At 41.7% G+C, this 23,254-nt stretch overlaps 1 protein-coding gene across 1 annotated transcript in view; it reads left to right on the plus strand.

The window, feature by feature from the left end:
• The first annotated feature begins 5,105 nt into the window (after positions 1-5,105).
• The window catches only part of MUC13 (mucin 13, cell surface associated), a 30,003-nt gene continuing 11,854 nt past the window's right edge, over positions 5,106-23,254 (plus strand). Inside the window, exons 1-5 of the mRNA XM_067738648.1 lie at positions 5,106-5,237; positions 6,596-7,308; positions 8,267-8,373; positions 11,801-11,856; positions 22,824-22,975. Of these exons, the coding sequence (XP_067594749.1) occupies positions 8,290-8,373; positions 11,801-11,856; positions 22,824-22,975 (292 nt within the window). The 5' untranslated portion in view covers positions 5,106-5,237; positions 6,596-7,308; positions 8,267-8,289. The remainder of the gene's footprint in view (positions 5,238-6,595; positions 7,309-8,266; positions 8,374-11,800; positions 11,857-22,823; positions 22,976-23,254) is intronic.

Raw genomic sequence — 23,254 nt, forward strand, 5'->3', positions numbered from 1 at the left:
CTCCTACCAGCCCCACGAGCGCTCCTACTTCTACCGCAGCCCCTACGACTCCGACCAGCCCCACGAGCGCTCCTACTTCTACCACAGACCCTACGACTCCTGCCAGCCCCACGAGCGCTCCTACTTCTACCACAGACACTGCAAATCCTGCCAGCACCACGAGCGCTCCTACTTCTACCACAGATCCTACGACTCCTACCACCAAAACGAGTACACCTACTCCCTCCACAAATACCCCAGGTAAGATCAATTCCCTCCAAGCTTCTCACTGAGGAGTCACAGTATTTTGGAGGATGGTAGGTAAGTTTGTTCTACCAGGGTAGGGAAGTGCATATAAAGAGACCCAAAGTGTCCTTGGATATGAACCCCTGGAATTAAAAAGTCTGGGTTGCACAGGCTAATAGTAATGGCAGACATGCTAAAAGATTACCTGTTCCATTCTCCTTTCCTCAAGTTATTTGCCAGATGTGGAATATTTTTATGAACTTGGACTTTAAAAAGCTACTTTTCCAGCTTCCCTCTCCCTAGTAGATTTTTGCAAATAGTTTCAGCTTCTCTGAGGTCAGGTGCAAATAAGCACTGACTCTCCAGCCCCACTGGTCTAGATCCCTGGTCTACTGAAGGAAAGAGTCACTTCTATCCTGATTCCTCATCAAATGTTATGGAAAAATTATGACATTACAATGGTAGCTGATCACAATTTAGAATTTGAGCTAATTCATGGAATTTGAGCCTGAGAGATTAAAAAGCCAAACAACAGCAGTACTCAAACAGTCCTGGACATGACCAGAGCCGTGGTCCAAAGGACAGATATTTGGGGCTACTATCTAAGAGATGATGATTGACCTCAAGCCCAAGTTATTGAAACAGAAAGCACTTGCCTCATTTCCCAAAGTTTAGAGCAGGGGTCAGTAAACTTTATCAGTGAAGGCAAAGTAATAAATGTTTCAGGTTTTGTGGGCCATGATAAGGTCTCTCTTACAACTTACTCCACTCTGCCATTTTAGCATCAAAGCAGCCATGGACAATATACAAATGAATGTGCCTGATTGTGTATCAATAAAACTTTATTTACAAAAACAGAGGACTGGCCAGCATTGGCTCACAAGTCATAGTTTGCCAACCCCTGGTCTTAAAGAATCCTCAAACCTAGGCTTAAAGGGTCTAGATAAACCCTGTTATTCTCAGTTAGGGAAACTGAGGCCCAGTGAGGACAGCAACTTACCCAGGGTCAAAGAGCAAGTTGATGTTTCCCTATACTTACTTCTTTTGTCTTCCCCAGTGTTCTGCAATAGATCTAAGAAATGGATGATTAAGCAAATGGAACCAGAGCCTGTATCAAAACCTGGCTCCCAATCTTCTTTCATGTTTTCAGGGGCCGCTCTGAAGGCTAGGTCAACAGGGACACAGCTACACAATCAGTTCTCCTGCAGTCAGGAAAGGGAGCTTTTTTCTCTTTTTTTCTTTTTTTTTTGCGGTACATGGGCCTCTCACTGCCGTGGCCTCTCCCGTTGCGGAGCACAGGCTCCAGACACGCAGGCTCAGCGGCCATGGCTCACGGGCCCAGCCGCTCCGCGGCACGTGGGATCTTCCCGGACCGGGGCACGAACCCGTGTCCCCTGCATCGGCAGGCAGACTCTCAACCACTGCGCCACCAGGGAAGCCCGAAAGGGAGCTTTTTAAAGCTGTTTCTGCTTCCCCAGACACTCTCTCAGAGTAAGGCAGTCGTCTTGTGTTCTGGCCCTACACTAACTACGGGGCATGGGCCAAATCACTTCTCTCTTGGCTTCAGCATACGCACTGTTAATAAGATGTGCTTGAACTAAATAGCCACCAAAATCCTTTTCCCACTGTAACATCCTGTGATTTTATTCCTGGCACACAGACAAACTAACAAGTCTGTCCTCTATTGCCAGGGAGAAAGCACACCAGGAGTTACATGAGCAGTATATCCAGAATGGAGCTGCGCTCAGTTTCTTCCCTAGGATTTGCCAAATCATCCTTGCAATGTGGCTGAGGCCTTTTAAAAAGCCATTTACTTTACTTAGAATAGTGTTTTACACCTTCTCAGAGAGGCGACCCTTACTGTTGTCTATGAGGTACTGCACTACGCCTCCTGTGTCCCAGGTAGCCTGTTTTTTTCACTCTTATAAAACTTTTTTTCAATAGACTTTGCTTTTAGAGCAGTCTTAGATTCACAGCAAAAGCAAAAGGAAGGTAGAGTTCGCATGTTTCCCTACCCCCACAGCTGCATAGCCTCCCTTATTATCAACTTTCCTCACCAGAGGGTACATTTGTGACAATTGATGAATCTATATTGACACATGATAATCACCCCAAGTCCAGTTTACATGAGGGTTTACTGTTGGTGTTGTATATTCTGTACGTTTGGATAAACGTATAATGACATGTCTCCCTCATTATGGTATCATAAAGACTAATTTCACCTTCCTAACAATCTACTGTACTCTGCCCATTCATCCCTTCCTCCCTGCTAACCCCTGGCAACCCCTGATCTTTTTACTGTCGCCATAGTTTAGCCTTTTTCAGAACGTCACGTAGTTGGAATCACAGTATGTGGCGTTTTCAGATTAGCTTCTTTTTTTTTTTTTTAACATCTTTATTGGGGTATAATTGCTTTACAATGGTGTGTTAGTTTCTGCTTTATAACAAAGTGAATCAGTTATACATATACATATGTTCCCATATCTCTTCCCTCTTGCGTCTCCCTCCCTCCCACCCTCCCTTTCCCACCCCTCCAGGCTGTCACAAAGCACCAAGCCAATATCCCTGTGCCATGCGGCTGCTTCCCACTAGCTATCTACCTTACTACGTTTGGTAGTGTGTATATGTCCATGACTCTCTCTCGCCCTGTCACAGCTCACCCTTCCCCCTCCCCATAACCTCAAGTCCATTCTCTAGGAGGTCTACGTCTTTATTCCTGCCTTAACCCTAGGTTCTTCATGACATTTTTTTTTCTTAAATTCCATATATATGTGTTAGCATACGGTATTTGTCTTTTTCTTTCTGACTTACTTCACTCTGTATGACAGACTCTAGGTCTATCCACCTCATTACAAATAGCTCAATTTCGTTTCTTTTTATGGCTGAGTAATATTCCATTGTATATATGTGCCACATCTTCTTTATCCATTCATCCGATGATGGGCACTTAGGTTGCTTCCATCTCCGGGCTATTGTAAATAGAGCTGCAATGAACATTTTGGTACATGACTCTTTTTGAATTTCGGTTTTCTCAGGGTATATGCCCAGTAGTGGGATTGCTGGGTCATATGGTAGTTCTATTTGTAGCTTTTTAAGGAACCTCCATACTGTTCTCCATAGTGGCTGAACCAATTCACATTCCCACCAGCAGTGCAAGAGTGTTCCCTTTTCTCCACACCCTCTCCAGCATTTATTGTTTCTAGATTTTTTGATGATGGCCATTCTGACTGGTGTGAGATGATATCTCATTGTAGTTTTGATTTGCATTTCTCTAATGATTAATGATGTTGAGCATTCTTTCATGTGTTTGTTGGCAGTCTGTATATCTTCTTTGGAGAAATGTCTATTTAGGTCTTCTGCCCATTTTTGGATTGGGTTGTTTGTTTTTTTATTATTGAGCTGCATGAGCTGCTTGTAAATTTTGGAGATTAATCCTTTGTCGGTTACTTCATTTGCAAATATTTTCTCCCATTCTGAGGGTTGTCTTTTGGTCTTGTTTATGGTTTCCTTTGCTGTGCAAAAGCTTTGAAGTTTCATTAGGTCCCATTTGTTTATTTTTGTTTTTATTTCCATTACTCTAGGAGGTGGGTCAGAAAGGATCTTGCTGTGATTTATGTCATAGAGTGTTCTGCCTATGTTTTCCTCTAAGAGTTTGATAGTTTCTGGCCTTATATTTAGGTCTTTAATCCATTTTGAGCTTATTTTTGTGTATGGTGTTAGGGAGTGATCTAATCTCATACTTTTACATGTACCTGTCCAGTTTTCCCAGCACCACTTATTGAAGAGGCTGTCCTTTCTCCACTGTACATTCCTGCCACCTTTATCAAAGATAAGGTGTCCATATGTGCATGGGATTATCTCTGGGCTTTCTATCCTGTTCCATTGATCTATCTTTCTGTTTTTGTGCCAGTACCATACCATCTTGATAACTGTAGCTTTGTAGTATAGTCTGAAGTCAGGGAGCCTGATTCCTCCAGTTCCTTTTTTCGTTCTCAAGATTGCTTTGGCTATTCGGGGTCTTTTGTGTTTCCATACAAATTGCAAAATTTTTTGTTCTAGTTCTGTGAAAAATGCCAGTGGTAGTTTGATAGGGATTGCATTGAATCTATAGATTGCTTTGGGTAGTAGAGTCATTTTCACAATGTTGATTCTTCCAATCCAAGAACATGGTATATCTCTCCATCTATTTGTATCATCTTTAATTTCTTTCATCAGTGTCTTATACTTTTCTGCATACAGGTCTTTTGTCTCCTTAGGTAGGTTTATTCCTAGATATTTTATTCTTTTTGTTGCAATGGTAAATGGGAGTGTTTTCTTGATTTCACTTTCAGATTTTTCATCATTAGTATATAGGAATGCCAGAGATTTCTGTGCATTAATTTTGTATCCTGCTACTTTACCAAATTCATTGATTAGCTCTAGTAGTTTTCTGGTAGCATCTTTAGGATTCTCTATGTATAGGATCATGTCATCTGCAAACAGTGACAGCTTTACTTCAGATTAGCTTCTTTTATTTAGTAATATGCATTTAAGATTCCTCCATGTCAATTTTCAAGGCCTGAACACTGAATAATATTCCATTGTCTGGCTGTAGCAGTTTGTTTATCCACTCACCTACTGAAGGACATCTTGGTTGCTTCCAGGTTTTGGCAGTCATGAAGAAAATAGCTATAAGTATTCGTTGGCAGGGTTTTGAGTGGGTATAAGTTGATAAATAATAAGTGAATACTCAGCATTTACGCTGAGTAAATACTAAAGCATGCACTTGTGGGGTCATATGGTTAAGAGTATGTTTGGTTCTGTAAGAAGCTGCCTGCCTGTCTTCTAAAGTGGCCACACCATTTTACACTCCCAACCAGTATCAGAGCTCCTCACCAGTACTGTTTTATTTATTTTTTATAAAAGTCAATTAGGCCCACAGTTATGGAAAAAGAAGCTTAAATGGGGCAAAAGTATATGCAGTAAAAACTAAATCTCCCTCCTATCCTAGACCCCTAGGACCCAGACCCCCAGTTTTCTTCCCCAGAGGCAACTTCTGTGGCTAGTTTTTTGTGTTTGTGCAAATACAAACACATAGACTTATATGTTTCTATGTATTCCCCTCCTTTTAAAAAAATATTCATTTAGTTAGTTTTGACTGCATTGGGTCTTCGTTGCTGCATGCAGGCTTTTCTCTAGTTGTGGTGAGCAGGGGCTACTCTTCGTTGCGGTGCACGGGCTTCTCATTGCGGTGGCTTCTCTTGTTGCAGAGCACGGGCTCTAGGTGCGCGGGCTTCAGTAGTTGTGGCACGCGGGCTCAGTAGTTGTGGCGCACGGGCTTAGCTGATCCACGGCATGTGGAATCTTCCCAGACCAGGGCTCGAACCCGTGTCACCTGCATTGACAGGCAGATTCTTAACCACTGCATCACCAGGGAGGTCCCCCCACCTTTTTTTTTTTTTTTTTTTTTAATCATAAGAGAGAGCATGTTATTTCTGGCTATATACCCAGGAATGGAATTGCTGGATCATATGGTAGTTCTATTTTCAGTTTTTACCACATGATCCAGCAATTCCATTCCCGGGTATATATCCAGAGAAATGAAAACACCAATTTGAAAAGATACATGTGCATGATAGAATATTACTCAGCCATAAAAAGAATGAAATTCTGCCTTTTGCAGCATTGTGGACGGACCTAGAGAATATTATGCTTAGTGAAACAAGTCAGAGAAAGACAAATACTGTATGAAATCACTTATATGTGGAATCTAAAAAATAATACAAATGAGTGTATATGCAAAACAAAAACCGACTCACAGATAGAGAAAACAAACTTACGGTTACCAAAGGGGAGAGGGACAAATTAGGGGTATGGGATTAACAGACAAAAACTACTATGTATAAAATAGATAAGCAACAATGATATATTATATAGCACAGGGAATTATAGCCATTATCTTGTAATAACTTATAATGTGGTATAATCTCTAAAAATACTGAATCACTGGACTGTATACTTGAAACTAATGTAATATTGTAAATCAACTATATGTCAATAAGAAAGAGACAATGTTATACACATCATACCTCATATGTAGTCTCTTTTTTTTTTTTTTTTTAAGCAACGCTTTGCACCTACAGGATTATAAGAATCTTAAGACAGCTCTGAAGGTTGTCAGTCACTTGATCTATTCTGAAATCAAAGCTCAGGATCGTTTCATTTGACAGAGATAAAGGAAATGGCTAGCCAAGATCACCATTTGGCCACTGACCTAACTTCCCTTCTTGGATCCCGTCAGTTCTCCAAAGATAAGAAAGATGCTGACTGTCTAGGAGTCCTGGCCAGTGGTGTAGAAACCATTGTAATATTCTTCTCTCCATTTATTCAGGTCATCCACTCAGAAAGCCAGAGAGTAGAATGACCGTTCATCACTTCCTCTTAGAATCATCACTGAGTTAATCCACACTGTTCCCTTACTCTCCCTTGCCTTTCCTCATGGGTCTGTATACCATGTATGCTAACCAGAATACAATATCTAGTTTCTTTGGGGAGCTTTTGGCCTGGTCTTCCCTGTAAGTCAATTATTCATATCTTCAAAAAAAAATACGATGCTTTCTCTAAAATGGTTTTGGAGAGTTCTACCTAGTGTTAGAGAACCAGACATGAAGGTTCTGGAGGATCCTTGAGGTCCAAAGGATTTCTTTACTCCTTGGAGTTAGAAGACTGCTGTCTCTGTCTGAGCAGACTCTTACCCACCAACCTCTGACCTTTACTGTTGACAAGCGCTTGGCTCTAGAATTTTAGCAACAAACTTCCTAGAAACATAAGAAAATATGTATTTGTTTCAGCTGTTCTAAGGGTGTGCCATGGAGTAACACAGCCAAGGAATAGAAAGAGCCCAGGAGATTTAAAAGTATGTTTCTTGGTGTTATTTGTTGTTATCCTATGGATTTTTAATCTCTTTCTACTGTATCTCAGGTTCCAGAAGCCCTTGCCAAGAGGATCCCTGTAAGGGTGATTCTTCATGTGTTAATCTGCATGATAGCCGGTTTTGCCTGTGTTCAGAAGGGTATTACTATAACTCTCATACATGCGAGAAAGGTGAGTTACAAAGGATGAATCATGGAGAGCTGCACCTCAGACCTAAGTGGAGTAGAAAACTTAAAATAACGGCAAAAAGAGCTTCCAGAATACTAAAGTTAGAGGAAAATTTGGAGGCAACAAAGACCAGCCAAGTAGAAAAATGCTTCCTGTCTTTATCTCAATGGAACCTAGTGGGAAAGGAAATAGACCAATTCAGATTTGTGAGCTAGTCCTAGAGGTACGGGAGTAGATGGGTCCCTTCACTTAAACTGTTCAAGGGAACGGTGCCATGGGGTCAAAATGAGAATGATAGATGTCGGAGTCCCTGGAAAAGTACACAGGCTGCATAAATACAAAGTGGTGCTATTACATGGGGACACTGATGCAGAATAAGGTGATTTCCTAAAACCACAGAGTCAGACGAACCAGGAACCTGGTCTCTGACCTTGGTTAGTTCTCTGTCATAGGATTTGCTTGTTCTATAACAGCAAACCCTATTTTTGGAGACTTGAGAGCCTCTCAGCTCTGGAAATGAACTTTAAGAGCAAATCGACCCTATACTTTTTTGGTTATATCAGCTGGGCGCTATGAAAGTCCAAGGCTGTTTCCTGAGTTCCATGTTTTTGTCTGTTTTATGAATGAGAAATATCCCTCCTTGCCAGAACAGACCAACTGTACAGGAAATGAATGCATTGTGTTGGCCACAGAAATTAGAGATATCCCCAAAGCCAAAAGAATGTTCCTGTTTTTAGCACTAATACTCTCATTTCTGGGGATCCACTCTAAGTAAATGACTCCATATGTAGAAAGGTTTGTGCACGAAAATGTTCTTTGCAACTGTTTTTTTCCCTCTTAAATAATTAAAAGCACTGAAAACAAAAAATGACTGCATCAATGAAGGAAAGATGTATTTCATAGAATATTATGTAGCATTCTTTACATTAAATATCACAGAGAGATTCTGCTTGAATTTCAGGAAAGATATTCCCTGGTACGATTATGGCCAATATACCACCTACATCTGACTTAGAAGATAGAAATTCTGTGGCCTATCAGGAATTATACTTTAACATTACTAGATTTGTAAGTATTTTCCAAACATCCTTCCTCTCTAAATATTCTTTATTCTAACACTGACTTGTAGAGTGTAGACTGGTATTCGGGTGGTACATGCTGGTACAGCTGTACCGGTGGATCAAGCAGTGAAATGCATGCTTATTGGTTTGTAAACAGCTGTTCCAAACTCCTGGGGGCCACTGCTTCCTGGTTGCCCAGGCTCCTCCTCTGGGCCCCTGGGTACTCACCGTCATCCTGCACCTGGAGGGGTAACATCTGGCACAGCAGAGGGCCTTGAGAAGCCACCTCCAGCCATGCCGTACTCATTCATACAGAAATATTCTTAAATATTTTTAAGTGGACAGAGAAATGTAATGCTGTTTTAAAATAAATTCCTTCCATAGAATTGAAGAGAAAAAAAATTAAAGATGATTTTTTTTTCCTTTTTACAATCAAATTTGCATACTCTTCTGGCTTTTTTAATGTCTGGAAGAGGAACTCCATCTGAATTATATGTTACTTCTTTTTGCCATTGTCAAAAATGTCAAAATGAACAACAGCTTCATTTCATTTTGATTCTTGTGAGTGTGTCGACATGAAAGAGATGGAGATCTCTATTCTGGAACCACAGATGTCAGACCTGGAAGGTCTTAGAGAGGGTGTCCAGCCAGTGTTTCTCAAAATTTAGTTTTGAAGGGAAAAATGTTAGCTTGGAAATATGTCTTAGAACTCTAGGTGGAGAAACACTTTATTTTTAATTTTTTTTGACATCTTTATTGGAGTATAATTGCTTTACCGTGGTGTGTTAGTTTCTGCTTTATAACAAAGTGAACCAGCTATACATATACATATATCCCCGTATCTCCTCCCTCTTGCATCTCCCTCCCTCCCACCCTCCCTATCCCACTGCTCTAGTGCTATGCAGCTGCTTCCCACTAGCTATCTATTTTAATTTTGGTAGTATATATAAGTCCATGCCACTCTCTCAATTCGTCCCAGCTTACCCTTCCCCCTTCCCCCTTCCCATGTCCTCAAGTCCATTCTCTACGTCTGCGTCTTTATTCCTGTCCTGCCCCTAGGTTCATCAGAACCATTTATTTTTTTTAGATTCCATATATATGTGTTAGCAGACGGTATTTGTTTTTCTCTTTCTGACTTACTTCACTCTGTATGACAGTCTCTAGGTCCATCCACCTCACTACAGATAACTCAATTTCGTTTCTTTTCGTGGCTGAGTAATATTCCGTTGTATATATGTGCCACATCTTCTTTATTCATTCATCTGTCGATGGACACTTAGATTGCTTCCATGTCCTGGCTATTGTAAATAGAGCTGCAATGAACATTGTGGTACATGACTCTTTTTGAATTATGGTTTCTCAGGGTATATGGCCAGTAGTGAGATTGCTGGGTCGTATGGGTAGTTCTATTTTTAGTTTTTTAAGGAACCTGCATATTGTTCTCCAAAGTGGCTGTACCAATTCACATTCCCACCAACAGTGCAAGAGGGTTCTCTTGGAGAAACACTTTAAAAAACTAACGTCTTAATGGGGGCCCAGGAAGCACAGTGGCCATGAAAATGGACCAGAAAGTACAGAATAACAGTCAAGGATCAGGAAGGCTAAGTAACTGACTGAAGGACACCCAGCTGATGAGTGAGGACGGGGGATTTGAACCCAGACCTGCCTGACCTCAGGGCTGCTTCTTCTTCCCTGCTGGCTCTGTTGTGCAATGAGGTCTGGGCAGGCCTGTTAGCATGGTTCCTGCCCTCCTGCCCAGTCCTGCAGCCCTTCAGACTGAGAGGTGTATATCTGCAAATCCTCAAAGGGTGACCTGATAGAAGAAAAAAAATGGAAGACCTTTTTCCTATGCCAGATGCCAATTTTGCAATCTCATTTTTTGGGATTAAGAAAATTAAAAGTGCAAAAAGTGGTCAGTAGGGGAGCTGGATAGAACCTTGGAGATCATCCAGTGATCCTGTTCCTAAGTAGATTCCCAGGGCCCTGATTGTTTACAGAAATACCAGCTCTTCCTTATATGTAAAAGAATTAGAAGGAATATGGACATATTCTGGATACAAGGTTGCCCAGACTAACTAGAGCATCAAATGTATTTGAATTTGACTAGAATAAAAGAGAAATGATTTAACATCTTTTTAAATGACATTGGTTGCCATGATTTTTTTAAATGTGGGGTCCCCATGGGAGAAAAATAATAAAATTCTTGGATTATATAATAAAAAAATTTGCACCAACCCAGTTCAACATTCATGTAATAAATATGGAGATGGGGTCCAAAGAGAGGAAGACATGTCCAAGGTCATGTCTTTCACAGTTAAGTCATTCAATCATCGGTCAACTGGTGTTTGTTGAGTGTTTCCTAGGGATTGCCCTGCGCTGAGTGCTATGGAATAGGCATGGGGATGGGCAGGTGGCAGGCGGTAGGGGGGTGTCATAAGAAAGAGAAAACGAACCCCATTCTTGGCATCAAAGAACTTATGTTCTAATTGAGACCCCCATCCTACCTCCACCTCACCCCTGCCAGAGGTCCCAGCTTAATCTCTGGCCACTTCTTAACAAGTATCTAGAATTGTCTCTGCTCTTGGAACGCAACTCAGGCCTAAGAAGATCTACCTGTGCTGGAGCCCCTTCCAGCTCACAAAGCCATGTATCATATATTCTATCTCACTTTCTACGCATGATAGCCCTATGTGGTGGGAATTACTGCTATCTCAAATTTTCCAATGAGAAAGTGAGGTTCAAAGCAGTTAAATTTTGCAAAAGCTAAGCAGAGAAGTTTGGCACCTCAGCCTGCTGCCTTCTGAGGCACACTGCTTCTGAGCATTGGTGTGGGCTGCTCCTTCTTCCACTTCCTGGCCCCGCACTACCTACTGAAATGCTTTACAGCCCATCTCTTCTATGAAGCCCTCTCTGGTTCTCTGCGACTAGATGAGAGTTTCTTTGAACCTCCACGGTAGATTCTACTCTCTCTGTCACTTACCTCTCTCAACTTCATGGTGTAACCTCTTATTTGATCAGAAGCTGGGTCTGCCCATCTTGGTAATCTCTATGTCTCAGGCATGATGCCTTGGTAAGGTAGGCATTTAAGTCTTCCTTAGGTAAACTGATGAGTGTATAAAGCATGCATATATGTAAGTCTAACAGTAACTTTGAAAAGACAAAACAAGTCAGTCACGTTATTTTTAAGAGTATTGATTTGGCTGGGTGCTTCAGGTTTCCATCTTTTTCCTGGGTGGCTCTGAATTATATCATAATCTTCCTATGTTACAGCAAAAATTACTGAAAGGTATTAGAGCGCATGGAAAGAATAAATAATTTGTTGTGTTATAGTTACATAAATGAGTTTAGAAATGGATTTATGTTAAAACCTAGATGTAATATCACTTTCCCCCTCTCTTTGTAGTTGTTCTTAATTCTGTTCTTTTTCTCCACAGTTTGAAAAGGCATTTGACAGTTCTGATTACGGGCAGACTGTAATTGATAAATTAAGGTAAGTTTGCTGTGGACTGATGGGGTACTTTGGAAGCAGGTTGTGTTTGCCTAACTTCTGTGTTCTCTTGCATACCCCATGTGGCACTGAGGCCCTAGGATGGCTAGTCACAGGTCAAGAAGAGATGATTAGTCTGAGTACCACAGAGGGCCCTGCCTCTGACGTCACATTGACCCTGGCCTGGGTGGGCAGGGTGTAACCTGGGGATAGCAAGATGCTGCCTGTGATTGGCTACTCAGCAACTTGCCCACATAGCCCAGGGCATCACCTGGTTCTCTTTGTTTGGTTTGATGCTTTGGCTACAAATCACACCTGGTCAATCCCTGGAATGTGCATTCCAGGGGGTCAGGAGGAGAATGAATGGCTCACAGCCATCTCTTCCCTCATAGGGGGGAATGAGGCAGACAGGAAGACCCCAGTCATGCACCTGGCTACTGCAGGGCCTGTCGTGAGCTCTTTCTACAGTAAGAACGAGAATGCAGTGAGCATAGCAACGTGCAGTGAGCAGGGTTGCATGCTCTTTGGGAACCCAAAGGGGCGGAGGATTCTCAAGAAGTTAGTGATTCCATCTTGGCCTCCTCTGAAGCGTATCGATACATGAGTGCTACAGGCTGAGGAAAGAATGCTCTAAGGCAGGGGTCCTCAACCCCAGAGGGCGGCACAGCAGGAGGTGAGCAACAAGAGAGCAAATCTTCATCTGCCGCTCCCCACGGCTCCCCATGGCTCCCCACGGCTCCCCATCGCTCGAATTACTGTCTGAACCATCCCCGCCCCTATTGGTGGAAAAATTGTCTTCCATGAAACCGGTCCCTGGCGCCAAAAACGCTGGGGACCACTGCTCTAAGGTGAACAGAACCATGCAGAAAAAGCAGCTTTAATGTATTTATATTTTATGGTTTTACTATTGCATCTATCTTTATAAACTTTGTCAAGTCCTTTGTGGAAAAACATACTATATATATTTAGATATGTGAATTCAGAGAAGACCTCCTAAAAGTGGTGAGTTTTGATCTTGGCGGTGAGCAAGGTGCACATGTGATGGGTAGCCAGAAGGCTGGCAAGCAGCTTAATGGGAGGCACGGTGCAAGCAGCAGGCAGAGAGGCTGGGCCCCAACACACAGGCTGGAAGCTGGAGGTACAGCAGACTCCTGAAGGTCTATGCATTGTTGAAGGACATTAGGTTTGATTTAGGGGACAACAGGGAGCTCATGCATCAGGATGACTGGATAAAAACAGGAACAATGAGGTGTAAATCTATGCTTGGATCCCTGCCTTGGCACATTATTGCTGTGTGACTGGGTAGGCATTTTAACCTCTCTGAACTTTTGTTGCCTCATCTCTATAACTGGGATAATCTGATCAACCTCCCCAGAACCCTGGGAGGAGTAAATGAGATACCTTTGGAAAGATTCCCTGTGCAAAGTGCCTGGCACATAGTCAGTTTCAACAAGTTAGTTCCCCTTCTGTTTCCCTTCCAGAATATGGGACCCTGCAAGTATGATGGAGAGCTGGTCCCACAGAGTCACTTGGGGAAACTGTGGCACTCCTTCCGTTCTTAAGGAGTTACTGGAAGGGGAGTTTTGGAGGCAACCCCTTACCTGTGAGCTCAGTGTCCTGACAGGAGCGACTCCCCCAGCAAGGGGGCCATGGCAGGCAAATAGACCTCAGTCTCACCTCAGAAGGCATTTCTTAGGCTCCATACCAGTGCTCTCTCCTCTGAATCCCCAAGCTCTTTATTTACTGTCCAAATGTTGGAATTGGAAGGATCCTCAGAATTTCTCTAACACTCAAATCTCTCTTTGGACAGAGGAGGACACTCAGGCTGAGGGAAGCTGGGACTGGTCTTGGACCACAAAAGATGGTGGCTATCCTGGGTCTAGATCTCTGGGCTCTTAACTCAGAGGCTAGTGCTCTAGTCATTTATACTCCACCTTTTTGTCACTTAAGAACACGACCGCTCCATCATTTCCTTGAACTGTTCTGTAAGTGTCATGTCTTGTCTCCTGAATTGGAGAGTATGCTAGCAGGTTCTTTAAATGAATGCATTATGGATGGCATTTCTTTCCTAGCCCCGCTGCAAAATTATACCATAGATCTCTGGTCATCTTTCAACAGATAAAGAAAGCTTGTATCAAGTACCCCTTTCTCACTGCCCTATACCTTCCACTGTCACCTCCAAATCCCATCATGAACCAATCATGATAGGAAATGTTAAATTAGAACTCTGAAGCCCATTTTGCTTTTGGACTCCCTTTTGAGGTGATCATTCCTAAAAACAGAATTTGGTTCATGTTTTGGATTTTCTGGATTGTTCTGCAGAACCCACATGGCTGTGAACATTATCTAAGTAGGCTGGCTATGTTTTCAAGCTTCTCTATTTCTTCAAAAGTCAGAAAGGAGTATAGGAAAACAATTGGACAGGAAAATATATATCCTGAGTCTTAAAAACACACACCCACAAATCAGAGAGGGAAGAAGTTTTTGTTGTTGTTGTTGTTTTTTGTTTTTTGGAGTTTTTTGGTCACAGACGTCCCTTTTAATAGTGAAAGACTGAAAATAACCTCAGTATCATAATAGGAGGTTGATTAAGTACATTATGATACATGCATGGGATGGAATATTATGCAGCCATTTCAAATGATGTACACATTTTAAATGATGACAGGAAAATATTCACAACATACTGAAAAATGAAAATGTATGCTAAAAAGAAGCATGCATAAAGGATTTTACCTTGCAAAAATAAAATATATGCATGAAAAAAGACTGGTAATATTTAGAATCAGAAAAACAATTATTTAAAAATAAGAGTAATATATGCTTACTGTAAAAAATTTGGAAAAAACAGAAAATATGAATAGAAGACAAAAAAATCACCGACGGTCTCTCAACTCAGGGATATTTATGCATTTTGGTATATTTCCTTCTACTCTTTTTTTTTAAAATAAATTTTTATTTATTTTTTTTGGCTGCATTGGGTCTTCGTTGCTGCACATGGGCTTTCTCTAGTTGCGGCGAGCAAGGGCTACTCTTTGTTGCGGTGTGTGAGCTTCTCACTGCAGTGGCTTCTCTTGCTGCAGAGCATGGGCTCTAGTCGTGTGGGCTTCAGTAGTTGTGGCTCACGGGCTCTAGAGCGCAGGCTCGGTAGTTGTGGCACACGGGCTTAGTTGCTCCATAGCATGTGGGATCTTGCCAGACCAGGGCTCGAACCCGTGTCCCCTGCATTGGCAGGCAGATTCTTAACCACTGTGCTACCAGGGAAGTCCCTTTCCTTCTATCTCCATTTCTGTGAAACTGCTTCATCTGGGAGGGCCCGAGGGATCACTCCAGGATCACTGAAGCTGGTCCCCAACAGTGTAGCCATGGAGAAAAGGAAGAGCATGGCAGCAAACACAGGGACGGCAGGAGACAGCTGGACAGCCAGGTAGCGGCATTCAAAGGCGAAGAAGAGTGTACACATCCCCAGAATGAGGAAGAGGGTCAAATAGAAGATGCCCTTTTGCCGGGCCATCATCACGCGGCCATCACAACAGAAGATGTTCCTGCCTAGGAGTTTCTTCCATTTCCGTGTCACCTTCTTTCTCACCACCATCATAGACATGATTGGAATTCCTGGTCCGAAATGGGTTTTGTGATTACAAGAGGGAAGAAACAAAAGCTGAGCCCAGCTTTGAAATCACGTTGCTTGCTATTGCTGCCGCTGGGTCAAACATCATCAGAAGTCCAGTTTCTAGCCCTGGAAAACAATCTTCTCCTGATAAACCGGCCCAGCGAGAGAAGAGAGACCAGGAGGGGGAGTCGGGCCTGAACCCCGGAAACTGAACTCAGCGGGGAACCGAGGCCAGGAAGTGCACTGTCCCGGGGGACCATGTTGGCCGCCCGAGGTGGCAGTGCCTTCTCCCCAGCCCGGAGGCTGCCTCCTCCTGACAAGGGGGCCCAGTGGTCGGGGACCTAAACCAGCTGTGGCAACCACCCACCGCTGGGCGAATGGCAGGAAGTTTTTTAAAGTCCTTTTTTTTCTCTCTCAGTGGTTGTATCACTTGATTCCTTTTTGGATAATGAAAGAATTAGAACTTGGTACAGCTGATCTCAGGGCCCCAAGTTGCAGCGCTGATTAGAGAGATTCTTATGATGTCTTGCTCGTAGCAAGCACTTAGTATCTGGTGATGGGATTTGGTATTATATTCTGATGCTTCTCATCGCCCCATCCTTCCTTGGGATCAGTTCTCCTCTGGGTCAGGTGTGCCCAGATCCAATCACACACACACACACACACACACACACACACACTTTGAAGCTGACTTCTGGCTTCCTGGGCCCTTTCTTGGAATGATCCCGACTCTGTATGGTTGATTACTGTTCTCTCTGTGCACAGGGAGGAACACACACCCCTCTGTCTCTCTCAAAGCACAAATTGAGATTTTTACAGCTCATCAAGAGACCTACTCTTGACTTTCTGCGGAAAGTGACAGCTTACTGTTTCAGATATCACTTATTCTACTTCTGGTTCACTCCAGGCTCCTTAATCCTAAAAATGATTGTCCACAATTTTTCTAAGTATCTTCCAACAAGACCTTGCTATAGCCCTAGATTTCCTCCGAATGCATGCCGAATAGAGATCTCTAGGCCTATAAATGGCCATCTTATGGCAACCCCATGCCTCCTTATGTGAACCTCAACGGTGGATATAAAACAATGGGTGGGGGGCTTCCCCGGTGGTGCAGTGGTTGAGAGTCCGCCTGCCGATGCAGGGGACACGGGTTCGTGCCCCAGTCCGGGAGGATCCCACGTGCGGCGGAGCGGCTGGGCCCGTGAGCCATGGCCGCTGGGCCTGCGCGTCCGGAGCCTGTGCTCCGCAATGGGAGAGGCCACAACAGTGAGAGGCCCGTGTACCGCAAAAAAACCCAAAAAACAAAACAATGGGTAGGGACTAGTGCTGAGAGATCTGAGAGTCTGGGAGGTCTGAAGACCATTTTTTTTTTCTTTTTGGAATTTTATTTATTTTTTATACAGCAGGTTCTTATTAGTTATCTATTTTATACATAGTAGTGTATATATATCAATCAAAATCTCCCAATTCATCCCAACACCACCACCCCCTCCAGTTTCCCCCCTTGGTGTCCATACGTTTGTTCTCTACATCTGTATCTCTATTTCTGCCCTGCAAACTGGTTCATCTGTACCATTTTTTCTAGGTTCCACATATGTGCGTTAATATAGGATACTTGTTTTTCTCTTTCTGACTTACTTCACTCTGTATGACAGTCTCTAGATCCATCCACTTCTCTACAAATGACCCACTTTCATTCCTTTTTATGACTGAGTAATATTCCATTGTACATATGTACCACAACTTCTTTATCCATTTGTCTGTCGATGGGCATTTAGGTTGCTTCCATGACCTGACTATTGTAAATAGTGCTGCAATGAACATTGAGGTGCATGTGTCTTTTTGAATTATGGTTTTCTCAGGGTATATGCCCAGTAGTGGGATTGCTGGGTCATATGGTAATTTTATTTTTAGTTTTTTAAGAAACCTCTATACTGTTCTCCATAGTGGCTATATCAATTACATTCCCACCAACAGTGCAAGAGGGTTCCCTTTTCTCCACACCCTCTCCAGCATTTGTTGTTTGTAGCTTTTCTGATGATGCCCATTCTAACTTGTGTGAGGGGATACCTCATTGTAGTTTTGATTTGCATTTCTCTAATAATTAGTGATGTTGAGCATCTTTTCATGTGCTTCTTGGCGATCTGTATGTCTTCTTTGGAGAAATGTCTATTTAGGTCTTCTGCCCATTTTTTGATTGGGTTGTTTGTGTTTTTAATATTACGCCACATGAGCTGTTTATATATTTTGGAGATTAATCCTTTGTCTGTTGATTCATTTGCTAATATTTTCTCCTATTCTGAGGATTGTCTTTTCATCTTGTTTGTAGTTTCCTTTGCTTGCAAAAACTTTTAAGTTTCATTAGGTCCCATTTGTTTATTTTTTTGTTTGTTTGTTTTTTGTTTTTGCGGTACGCGGGCCTCTCACTGTTGCAGCCTCTCCCGTTGCGGAGCACAGGCTCCGGATGCACAGGCTCAGTAGCCATGGCTCACGGGCCCAGCCGCTCCGCGGCATGTGGGATCTTCCTGGACCGGGGCATGAACCCATGTCCCCTGCATCGGTAGGCGGACTCTCAACCACTGCGCCACCAGGGAAGCCCCTGTTTATTTTTTATTTTATTTCCATTACCTTAGGAGATAGATCAAACAAAGTCTTGCCGTGATGTATGTCAAAGAGTGTTCTTCCTATGTTTTCCTCTAAGAGTTTTATAGTGTCTGGGCTTACATTTAGGTCTCGAATCCATTTTGAGTTTATTTTTGTGTATGGTGTCATGGAGTGTTCTAATTTCATTCTTTTACATGTAGCTCTCCAGTTTTCCCAGCACCACTTATTGAAGAGACTGTCTTTTCTCCATTGTATATTCTTGCCTCCTTTGTCATAGATTAATTGACCATAGGTGCGTGGGTTTATCTCTGGGCTTTCTATCTTGTTCCATTGATCTATGTTTCTGTTTTTGTGCCAGTACCATGTTGTCTTGATTACTGTAGCTTTGTAGTATAGTCTGAAGTCAGGAAGTCTGATTCCTCCAGCTGTGTTTTTTTCCTTCAAGACTGATTTGGCTGTTTGGGGTATTTTGTGTCTCCCTACAAAATTTAAGATTTTTTGTCCTAGTTCTGTAAAAAATGCCATTGGTAATTTGATAGGGATTGCATTGAACTTGTAGATTGCTTTGGGTAGTATAGTCATTTTCACAATATTGATTCTTCCAATCCAAGAACTTGGTATATCTCTCCTTCTGTTGGTATCATCTTTAATTTCTTTCATCAGTGTTTACAGTTTTCTGTCTACAGGTCTTTTGTCTCTCTAGGTAGGTTTATTCCTAGGCATTTTATTATTTTTGTTGCAATGGTAAATGGGAGTGTTTCCTTAATTTCTGTTTCAAATTTTTCATCATTAGTATATAGGAATGCAAGAGATTTCTGTGCATTAATTTTGTATCCTGCGACTTTACCAAATTCATTGATTAGCTCTAGTAGTTTTCTGGTGGCATATTTAGGATTCTCTATGTATAGTATCATGTCATCTGCAAACAGTGAGAGTTTTACTTCTTCTTTTCCAATTTGTATTCCTTTTATTTCTTTTTCTTCTCTGATTGCTGTGGCTAGGACTTCCAAAGCTATGCTGAATAATAACGGTGAGAGTGGACATCATTGTCTTGTTCCTGATCTTAGAGGAAATGCTTTCAGTTTTTCACCATTGAGAATGATGTTTCCTGTGGGTTTGTCGTATATGGCCTTTATTATGTTGAGGTAGGTTCCCTCTATGCCCACTTTCTGGAGAGTGTTTATCATAAATGGGTGTTGAATTTTGTGAAAAGCTTTTTCTGCATCTATTGAGATGATCATATGGTTTTTATTCTTCAATTTGTTAATATGGTGTATCACATTGATTGATTTGCATATATTGAAGAATCTTGCATCCCTGGAATAAATCCCACTTGATCATGGTGTATGATCCTTTTAATGTGCTGTTGGATTCTGTTTGCTAGTATTTTGTTGAGGATTTTTGCATCTATATTCATCAGTGATATTGGTCTGTCATTTTCTTTTTTTGTAGGATCTTTGTCTGGTTTTGGTATCAGGGTGATGGTGGCCTCATAGAATGAGTTTGGGAGTGGTCCTTCCTCTGCAATTTTTTGGAAGAGTTTGAGAAGGATGGGTGTTAGCTCTTCTCTAAATGTTTGAGAGAATTCATCTGTGAAGCCATCTGGTCCTGGACTTTTGTTTGTTGGAAGTTTTTTTTTTTTTTTTTTTTTCAGTACGCGGGCCTCTCATGGCTGTGGCCCCTCCCATTGTGGAGCACAGGCTCCGGACGCGCAGGCTCAGTGGCCATGGCTCATGGGCCCAGCCGCTCCGCAGCATGTAGGATCCTCATGGACCGCGGCACAAACACGCGTCCCCTGCATCGGCAGGCGGACTCTCAACCACTGCGCCACCAGGGAAGCCCTGTTGGAAGATTTATTTTTTTATTTTTTTATTTTTATTTATTTTTTAAAGGGCTTCAAATGCTTGGCTTTTTATTTATTTACTTATTTATTTTTGACTGTGTTGGCTCTTCATTTCTGTGCGAGGACTTTCTCTAGTTGTGGCAAGTGGGGGCCACTCTTCATCGCGGTGCTGTTGGAAGATTTTTAATCACAGTTTCAATTTCATTACTTGTGATTGGTCTGTTCATATTTTCTGTTTCTGCCTGGTTCAGTCCTGGGAGGTTATACTTCTCTAAGAATTTGTCCATTTCTTCCAGGTTGTCCATTTTACTGGCATAGAGTTGCTTGTAGTAGTCTCTTAGGATGCTTTGTATTTCTGCGGTATCTGTTCTAACTTCTCCTTTTTCCTTTCTAATTTTACTGATTTGAGTCCTTTCCCTCTTTTTCTTTTTCTTTTTTTTTTTTTTTTTTTGCCGTACATGGGACTCTCACTGTTGTGGCCTCTCCCATTGTGGAGCACAGGCTCCGGACGCGCAGGTCAGCGGCCATGGCTCATGGGCCTAGCTGCTCCGTGGCATGTGGGATCTTCCCGGACCGGGGCACGAACCCATGTCCCCTGCATCGGCAGGTGGACTCTCAACCACTGTGCCACCAGGGAAGCTCCCTCTTTTTCTTGATGAGTCTGGCTAAAGGTTTATCAATTTTGTTTATCTTCTCAAAGAACCAGCTTTTAGTTTTATTGATCTTTGCTATTGTTTTCTTTGTTTCTATTTCATTTATTTCTGCTCTAATCTTTATGATTTCTTTCCTTCTACTAACTTTGGGTGTTGTTTGTTCTTCTTTCTCTAGTTCCTTTAGGTGTAAGGTGTAAGGTTACACCTTTGGTTGTTTATTTGAGATGTTTCTTGAGGTAGGCTTGTATTGCTATAAACTTCCCTCTTAGAACTGCTTTTGCTGCATCCCATAGGTTTTGGATTGTCGTGTTTTCATTGTAGTTTGTCTTTAGGTATTTTTAAATTTCCTCTTTGATTTCTTCAGTGATCTCTCGGTTATTTAGTAACATATTGTTTAGCCTCCATGTGTTTGTGTTTTTTACATTTTTTCCCCCTGTAATTGATTTCTAATCTCATAGCATTGTGGTCAGAAAAGATGCTTCATATGATTTCAGTTTTCTTAAGTTTACCAAAGCTTGATTTGTGACCCAAGATGTGATCAGTCCTGGAGAATGTTACGTGTGCACTTGAGAAGAAAGTGTAATCTGCTCTTTTTGGATGGAATGTCCTATAAATATCAATTAAATCTATCCGGTCTATAGTGTCATTTAAAGCTTATGTTTCCTTATTAATTTTCTCTCTGGATGATCTGTCCATTGGTGTAAGTAAGGTGTTAAAGTCCCCCACTATGATTGTGTTGCTGTCAATTCCCTCTTTTAGAGCTGTTAGCAGTTGCCTTATGTATTGAGGTGCTCCTATGTTGGGTGCATATATATTTATAATTGTTATATCTTCTTGGACTGATCCCTTGATCATTATGTAGTGTCCTTCCTTGTCTCTTGTAACGTTCTTTATTTTAAAGTCTATTTTATCTGATATGAACATTGCTACTCCAGCTTTCTTTTGATTTCCATTTGCATGGGATATCTTTTTCCATCTCCTCACTTTCAGTCTGTACGTGTCCGTAGGTCTGAAGTGGGTCTCTTGTAGACAGCATATATATGGGTCTTGTTTTTGTATCCATCCAGCAGGCCTGTGTCTTTTGGTTGAAGCATTTAATCCATTCATGTTTAAGGTAATTATGTATGTTCCTATTACCATTTTATTAATGGTTTTGGGTTTGTTTTTGTAGGTCCTTTTCTTCTCTTGTGTTTCCCAGTTAGAGAAGTTCCTTTAGCATTTGTTGTAGAGCTGGTTTGGTGGTGCTGAGTTCTCTTAGGTTTTGCTTGTCTGTAAAGCTTTTGATTTCTCCATTGAATCTGAATGAGATCCTTGCCAGGTAGAGTAATCTTGGTTGTAGGTTCTTCCCTTTCATCACTTTAAATATATCATGCCACTCCCTTCTGGCTTGTAGAGTTTCTGCTGAGAAATCAGCTGTTAACCTTATATGGGAGTTCCCTTGTATGTTATTTGTCATTTTTCCCTTGCTGCTTTCAATAATTTTTCTTTGTCTTTAATTTTTGTCAGTTTGATTACTATGTGTCTCAGCATGTTTCTCCTTGTGTTTATCCTGTATGGGAGTCTCTTCACTTCCTGGACCTGGCTATTTCCTTTCCCATGTTAGGGAAGTTTTTGACTATAATCTCTTCAAATATTTTCTCTGGTCCTTTCTCTCTCTCTTCTCCTTCTTGAACCCCTATAATGCAAATGTTGTTGTGTTTAATGTCCCAGAGGTCTCTTAGGCTGTCTTCATTTCTTTTCATTCTTTTTTCTTTATTCTGTTCTGTGGCAGTGAATTCTACCATTCTGTCTTCCAGGTCACTTATCTGTTCTTCTGCCTCAGTTATTCTGCTATTGATTCCTTCTAGTGTATTTTTCAGTTCAGTTATTGTATTGTTCATCTCTGTTTGTTTGTTCTTTAATTCTTCTAAGTTTTTGTTCTTAATTCTTCTAGGTCTTTGTTAAACATTTCTTGCATCTTCTTGATCTTTGCCTCCATTCTTTTTCCTAGGTACTGGATCATCTTCACTATCATTATTCTGAATTCTTTTTCTGGAAGGTTGCCTATCTCCACTTCATTTAGTTGTTTTTCTGGGGTTTTGTCTTGTTCTTTCATCTGGTACAATGTCCTCTGCCTTTTCATTTTGTCTGTCTTTCTGTGAATGTGGTTTTCCTTCCACAGGCTGCAGAATTATATTTCTTCTTGCTTCTCCTGTGAAGACCAGTTTGTTGACGCTTCAGTTCAATTCATCAAGTGATGGATTCATTTCATTTTTAGCACATCTCCTTCAGCAAGATCTGCAATGCATACTGTTGCCATAGCAGTAGTAAACATTTTTATGGAAACTACAAAACAAACTGAAGAAAACGTATCACTTGCCATTGAAAGAGCAATAGAACACAGTGCAACTGAGTTTACAGGATACATCAGTAAGTATGAAATAATTTTATACGACGATTACCTGAAGAACTATCTACTTTTCACAAATTTTTCTATTATATGTTTGAAGGGGGCCAGAAGCACTGAATAATTGAATCCACGGACATCTCCCAGTTTCCTTTGAATCTGTCCTTTCTTCCTCCCTCCGTTTCCCCTGTCATTTGGCTTCTGCTCCTTTATCACCATCCCCCAAGTCATCAGACTGACTAGTTTGTTCCTCTTCTTGGAAGGCAGTCTTGGACAAATAGCCTCTGGACCAGGAAAGATGA

Source organism: Pseudorca crassidens, chromosome 5 (genome assembly GCF_039906515.1).
Source record: "Pseudorca crassidens isolate mPseCra1 chromosome 5, mPseCra1.hap1, whole genome shotgun sequence".
Classification (NCBI taxonomy): Eukaryota; Metazoa; Chordata; class Mammalia; order Artiodactyla; family Delphinidae; genus Pseudorca; species Pseudorca crassidens.